Source organism: Notolepis coatsorum (genome assembly GCF_963971535.1).
Source record: "Notolepis coatsorum genome assembly, chromosome: 3".
Lineage (NCBI taxonomy): Eukaryota > Metazoa > Chordata > Actinopteri > Aulopiformes > Paralepididae > Notolepis > Notolepis coatsorum.
Window position 1 is genome coordinate 38,943,819 of NC_140167.1, and position 7,647 is coordinate 38,951,465.

Sequence of the window (7,647 nt, forward strand, 5' to 3'; positions counted from 1 at the left end):
GTCCTTTCTCAGCACAATCCATGTTATTCTTCATACTAGGTCTAGCTAATTAGCCACAAACTAATGCAAATTCAATGGGGTCAAGCTCCTGTCTGTACAAGCCGACTAAAGCCCACTTGAATTTCCTTTGTGGAGTAAATTTCCCCAATTTAAAATCGAAACAATTGAGACATCCTTTTTCAGAGACATATAACTTTTATTACATGTTTCTCCAACAAAACATAAATTACCACACATAAATCAGCAACTACAGTTTTAAGTTCACCCGATCGTGGTACTTCAGGTAGGGGTCATTGAGGTACCAGTTTCTCCTCTTCCAGAATGAAGTTGTCATTTTATCCAAGAGCTTGCTCTGTGTCTTATTACAAATCACATGCTCCCTCAGGCGCTTCTTGCGTGCCGGCATCTTCTTCCATAGTTTCTTCTTGTATCCAGCCTGTGTGTAAAATCCAAGAAGGAATAACAAAGTCAAACCCCACTGTCATCAACACCAGAACACTTGGTTTTACAACGGCACCAAGACACATAACCGTACTAATAAGGATGACATGATGATGTATCGGCACTTAGATGTGTCATCTAAACTAGAGGAATGACTGGAGACTTTAGTACCATGCGTCTGACCCAGAGGCCGCAGTGCAGCCTCAGGAACCTGTCCGTCACCGATTTGATGGACTTCCTCTTGCCCTTCTTTATACTGTAATACGTGAGGTTCCTCCTCGGCTGCTGAACCAGGCCGGGAAGAAGCGGAGAGATGCTGCAAGAAAACAAGACGTTTAAGACACAACATTTGACGTTTATTAAGGTATACGTTTCAAGAATGTCCTCGACTAATCTTTCAGAGTGCATTCGAAAGAATCTTTCAGAGGACAGGACATTAATTGACCCATCTTCTCAAAACCCGCCTCTCTTTTCTTGATTCTCCAATCGCAACTGTTGCTTTGTTTTGTCAAAGGGAAGCAACGATTGTGATTGGAGGATCAAGAAAAGAGGGCGAGGCTCGAGATGGAATCAACCAAACAGGACGCCAGGGGACATGCTGCTCCACCCCTAGCAACTCTCTTCCCATTTCAACCGATCGAAGAAAAATTGCTATCAGGGAATGCACCTGTTTGTATAAATGCGCTACTAATAAAAAAAATAATGGTGGCTTGCTCGTAAATGTTCTCTTTTTCACCTAAAGCGTTTACTAAATTATGTTTCGGACAACATTTTATGTGAGAAATATGCAATGCCACTGCTGGAGCTTGTTTCATTACGCAGAACAATTTTTTTTACCCCCATCCAGACTCACCGCAACACTACCCACACACTGCACGTCTGCTTCTCCTACTCTCTACAGGAAAATAATAGAAAGCTGTCTCCGGATCTGGCGAACCATATGAGATGAGGATTCAGGGGGGTAGCTGTGGCCCTATGGTTAGAGGAGGACACTCTCGGGACGAGCAGGAAAATCTGGGCCAGAGTAGCAACACTCGTACCCTCCTCAAACCCTGCCCTCTGTCCTCCAGTCACAACTGTTCAATTACGACGGAGCTGCTCAGCGGCCGACACAATACCAGACTGTAGTCGTACTGGGCAGCTCCCCAAGTCTCAATATGTAACAGTGAGTGTGTGTGTCTGTGTGTGTGTGTGTGAAGCAGGGTAGTGCTGTAGAAAAACATAATGTTCAACAACAACAACAACAACAACAACAACTAAAAACATCACATGGAAAGAGACAAACTTCAGGCACTCTTGCGTGGATGAGGAACAACAATACCTAGATTTGAGTTTAAAAAAACAACAACTGTATTCTAACGTGGGAGGTTGTGTACAACGGTTAAAAAATAAAACAACCTTTTGGTTCCAGGGTACAAATGAAGGAATAATCATCAAGCAGACGCTTTAGAAACGTGACTGGAGGCGTCTTGATTGGTGAGTTAATACAGGTGGGGGACAACAATGGATTGCAATGCGAAACCACGTTAATGTCGGCACGCCTCACCGTTAGCGCCGCCTGATACCACGTTTCTGAAGGATCTTGTTGTAAACAGAAGTGGGAATCCATTCTAGATAAATGTTGCATGGACTTGATGGTGTCGCTCATTGTGGAAAGCAAGAAACAGAGGGAGGAGTTGAAAAGTCAACTTGAGACTCTAGGCCTGCCTTGTCCACCTCAAACACTTGTGAGCAACGACTCCCTTCTGAAGAGGAATTGACAACTGATCCGACACAAACTGGAAAACACAATCAAGTGAGGTAACTTTTTTTTTTTAATCCACTTTTTCTCCTTATTTTCTATTTTCCTCCCATCCCAATTTCGTGTTTCCAATTCTCCCCTCCCCTGTCTTGAACGTTGCTCGCATATGCCCCCCACTGGTCGGTTGTAGGGAGGATAGAAGCCTTGCATCACGTGTCCCCTCCGGTACACGAGGAGGCAGCCTGTCACATCTTTTCACCTGCCAGCGCGGACTCTCATTGGCGAGGTGTAACGTGTGGGAGGCTCACACTACCCCCGCCATTTCCTGTCTCTGCTGTGCAGGCGTCCCCCAACCGACCTGTAGGAGTCGCTGTCCACAAAGAGTCAGACACTATTATGCTGCTTACTTGCTCCCTTCAGTGAGTAAAGGCGTTGCTGCCTGGCATGGTGAAGCGCAGTCCTTCAAAAGCATTGTATAATGCGGAGCTACTCCACTAAAAAGACCCACACCTCTGGGTCTACAAAATACAAACCGTGAAAAGAGGTAGTGATGCTCGAGGGACTGCTTTGAAGGACTGTGTATCGCTACTTCTTCTCACAGTTTAAAAAAACAAATACTCCAATATGTAGATGCTTACCGCTGTAAGATACTCTGTTGGAGTGGCTGACACACTTGAGCAGACAGAGACGCCCAGGCGGGGGCTGCTGCAGTGGTTCTCTGGACAGTTTGAGGACGATGACTGATGGCAGAAAACGTACGGATCTTTACTGCCCTGGTGCAGAGAGCGAGTGGCCTCAGCAGCCCTGTTCAATAACACACAATAAAAAAAACATATTTAACTACATTACATTACATTTAGTAATTTAGCTGATGACTTACAAGTTCTGTACAACAAGTCAGCAGGAAGGGTACAACTCTGGCAGCGAAGGGTAAGTAACATTGTTCGACAAACAGTGTTGAACATGGGTGCTACAGTGCATAGTAGTATAGATAGACATATTAGCATAGTGGCTAGTAATATAGGCAAGGTAGATTCCTTAGTTAGCAAAGTAAATGATAGTAAAAGACTGTACGAATTCATAGTGAATTCTACACAGCCTACATAGTGAATTCTACATACACTGCACATGAGCATAATGTAATGTAAAGAAAGGAAGAGGAAGAGCAGGGAAAAGCAATACAGACACAATCAATCCTCAGGAGAACCTTCCGGGCCAAGCGGTGACACACAGTAATCACAACATCACATCTGTTATCATCAGATCTCACCAGTCATATTGAAATGACAAGTAGGCCTATAACCCACAAGATCCAGCTATAGTATAGATGTGAAATTACTTGTGTGTTGAGCATCACTTTAGAAAAGTGGAATCATGAGGATGGGATAGCAAACATATTCTGAATTCACAATCTGTCACATGAATTCACAAACATGACACCATAAGTTATTCCGACTGTCAAGTCCACAATGCTAAATTATGTTTCTTGTAATCTAACCTGTGTCGAATGGTCATGGTGTGGAACCATGGTAATGTCTAGGAGACTTGATTGATTGATTGAACATTTTATTAACAGATTGCAGAATGGGTACAATACAGTACAGCTCAATACACACAATTGTTAAGGGGATGCAGACCAGAGAAAGACTTTTTTACATCAGGGTCCCCCATTTTCAATTCATCATAACATATATGACATACATGACATACAGATACAGTACTGCTACATCTATACATTTATGATACCAGATTTACAAATACAGTATTGTTTGTGATACAAAAAGAGTTTAAAAAAGAGAGTATATACATTTGACGAAGAAACTGTACATTGGATGAGGTGGGGGGGGTGGGTAGGTGGGGTGGGGTGGGGTGGGTCGGGGGGACTGTACATAGGAGGTGGTTGGGTGTGTGGGGTGGGGTGGGTGGGTAGGCGGGGTGGGGGGTAACTGTACATTGGATTATCGACGAAACCTTACTTGTTCCCAAGAAGAGGGTCTCGTGTATTATTGGGTTATGACATTTACAGGGGCCAGTTTCGAATTGCAGTCTCCCGTAGGTGCTCCTTGAGAGTGGTTTTAAAAGTGGGTAGTGATTCACATTCCTTTACAGCTGTGGGTCGTTCCACATTGATGTGGCATAATTGCAAAACGTGTTTAGTCCCTTGTTTGAGCCGAATCTGGGTTTAGCATGATTTGTGGTGTGGAGCTCCCTCTGGTGTTGTGGTCGTGGTATTCACTGACCTTTGGGAAGTATTTTGACATGTACATGGGTACCTTAGTCGTGTAGTGTATCTTGTAGACCAGGCGATTCGAATGAATGATTTAGGACGATTTTGAAAAATTAAAATCGATTTAAAAAAATAAAATAAAAGAATTTTAGTCACCTTTTATTTTACAAAAGGTGATGTTTGGTGAAAGTTAGATTTGCACATTATTATTTTTGTATCCACTTTTGGATATTTCGTGTTTCCAATTCTCCCCTCCCATCTTGAGCGTTGCTCGCATATGCCCCCCACAGGCCGGTTGTAGGGAGGATAGAAGCCTTGCATCACGTGTCCCCTCCGATACACGAGAAGGCAGCCTGTCACATCTTTTCACCTGCCAGCGCGGACTCTCATTGGCGAGGTGTAACGTGTGGGAGGCTCACACTACCCCCGCCATTTCCTGTCTCTGCTGTGCAGGCGTCCCCCAACCGACCTGTAGGAGTCGCTGTCCACAATGTCCAGATTACCACCCATCAACTTCCACCCGCTAACTCTGCCAATTGAATTAGTATGACGGCCGGCCCAAGCCGGAGACAATGCCGACAGCCGGATTCGAACCCGGTGTCTCTTGCGTTGGTGACGAGCGCAATGTCCGCTGCGCCACCCAGCCGCCCTAGATTTGCACATTATTAATCCCAATAGGTTTATAGGGAGTAACCTTTTATATATATATTTTTTTAAGTGAAGATTGGTGAAAGTTAGGTTTGCACTTCAATCCCAATAGGGAAATTCATTTGTTTGATACATTTTTTTTGTCAAATAAAAGAGAGAAAAAAGAGAAAACAATCTATTAAAATCGTAAATGGTATTTTCTTTTTTTTCATCTGAGATATTTTTTTAGGCCATATCGCCCAGCCCTAACTCTAAGCCATCCTAGGTTGTCAAAGTGGGCAGGGGTGAGGTGGGTTCTACCGTTCTAGGAGTAAGGTCAAGCAGTAGTCTGACCAGTTTGTTTTGTGATGTTTGTAATTTTGTTTTTAGCGCCTTTGAGGTGCTTTGGTACCATGAGCATGAGGTGCAAGCATAGTCGTAGTACCCTTGAATGAGTGCTCCTGTTAGAGTCTTCAGGGTATTCTTGTTTACCAGAGGGGAGATCCGGTACAAGAATCTAGTTCGTTGGTTGAGTTTTTTTATTACATTGGATGCCATTTTGTCACAGGAAAGATTAGCCTCTAGGATGGCACCTAGGTATGTAATTGCATCTTTCTTTGTGACAATATTGTCACCCACTGTAACTGAGAAGCCGTCGGACTTGCTGAGTTTGTTATTTGAACCGAAGAGAATGGACTCTGTTTTACCCAGGTGTAATGATAGTTTGTTGCAGATTTTGCCTAGTTCCGAGCTGAGGGTTTTTTCAACCTGTAACTTGTTCTTGTCAGAGACCAGCAGGGCTGAGTCGTCTGCGAACAGGAACAAGTTGCAGTCACAAGCTGACGACATGTCATTTGCATAAATTAGGAACAGTAGCGGTCCTAGTATGCTTCCTTGTGGAACACCACAGCTCACTGGGAGGGGGGGGGGGGGGGGTAGGGTACCGTTTACCTCCACCATTAGTTCTCTCCCCTCCAGGTAGGATTGCATCCAGCTCACTGATAAGACTATCAAAACCAATTGCTTTTAGCTTGTCAATCAGAATGGAGTGATTGACAGTGTCAAAGGCCTTTTGTAGGTCCAGCATGACCATGCCGCAGTATTTGCCCATGTCCACCTCTTGTTTGATGTGGTCGTTCAAATAGAGAAGGCATGCGTCAGTGGAGTTGGATGTTCTGAAGCCAGATTGGAATTTGAAGATTAGATTTTTTCCGCAAGGTACTTACCAGAGCAAAATGTACTATACAATTAATTTAATACATAATTTGTAGCCTTTATGGTTGATACATTTACATTTATTTTGTCACATTTGCAGTGGCCTCTTGTCTCAGGACAGTGTATTCAAACTATGAGTTTGTGATCATACAAGTATCTAAAAAAAAAAAGATTGTCAAATAGAAATGTAGGCCTAATTTTGATTAATCAAGATATCTTCAATAATTCCTAACAAAGTCATCTGTGATCAACTTTCAAAATCAATTGTGGACAATAGTATCTCGCATTGCAGCCTTATTTAGAGGAAAATCCACAGACGGGCAACAAATCATATAAAAAGGGGAGAAATTATACAGATGAAGAGGATCCGTTAACTTTTTGTTGTTGTTCCCTATTAGAACAATTAGACGTTTTTTTTTTATTACAATTCCAGTGTGATTTTAAGCACGTTTTATATACTTTGGAAAATATTATTCATCATTATATCTTTAATAAATGGCTCTAAATGTCTGTCTTCCTAGGTGGAGATAGGTAGGATTAAAGCACTGATATTGAAGGTTTTGGTCATCTTGAAGTCTGAATCTGGATTGCTTTGAAATACCAGGACAAGGGTTGTCTGATCCTGCATCACAAAAGATGGGATTTATAAATCTGATACGATCAGACAGGGATTCAAAGTTATGAACTACAACTGGGCCCTGGGGTACATAGACATCATATCGCTTTTGTGAGCTCGTCAGTGAAGATCGACATTAACTCAAGTTATTGACTTCAAAATAACACTATAATTCCAGTTATAATTAGATGTATTAGGCGTTGTGTCCAGAGGCCGGATTATCATAACAACGTGGACAACGTAAGAGAGAGATCTCTCAGGTCGGATGCTCCACAATGTTGTTGTATGTTAGCACTAGACTGTATCTGAAGGGCAGCCTTGAATTCTTGCTTAGCTCGGTCGTTAGTAATGATAGCAGCACAGCTCTGATGAGCACAGCCTCATGCACGTGATATCGTCTGTCTATTTAAATATGCTACGAGTAGTTAAGTTATCACTGAATGAAGAAATAGAGCAAATATATCGAAATATGACATTTTAGCTAAATCACATACATACCAGGGATATTCCTTGCCATGGCGGCAGCCATGTTTCCTCTATCGCTAAACTACGGGGCACAGTTAGGACAATCAACACGAAATTGCGATTTTGGAATTGAGTGTAGCACTGCCAGTGACTAACTAGCAATCAATTTATTGACACATTTTATTGATTGAGTTTGAATATTGCCAATGAAAAATGCCTTAGGTGAGATTGTAAAAAAAAATGGAAGTGAAAATATCACTTGGCATGGTGGACAAACTTTAAACGCTCAATCCGAAATTGCAGTGACAGTGGCCC

The 7,647-nt window shown here is 42.6% G+C and overlaps 1 protein-coding gene across 1 annotated transcript; it reads right to left on the reverse strand.

Annotated features, from left to right (window-relative positions):
- Positions 1-79: 79 nt before the first annotated feature.
- On the reverse strand, positions 80-7,430 carry mrpl35 (mitochondrial ribosomal protein L35). Its single transcript, XM_084309785.1, has 4 exons — positions 7,366-7,430; positions 2,821-2,986; positions 613-757; positions 80-436 (listed from the first exon to the last, which is right to left on the reverse strand). Exons 1-4 carry the CDS (start codon positions 7,394-7,396, stop codon positions 248-250), a joined length of 531 nt encoding a protein of 176 aa, XP_084165911.1. The 5' UTR covers positions 7,397-7,430; the 3' UTR covers positions 80-247.
- Positions 7,431-7,647: the final 217 nt, after the last annotated feature.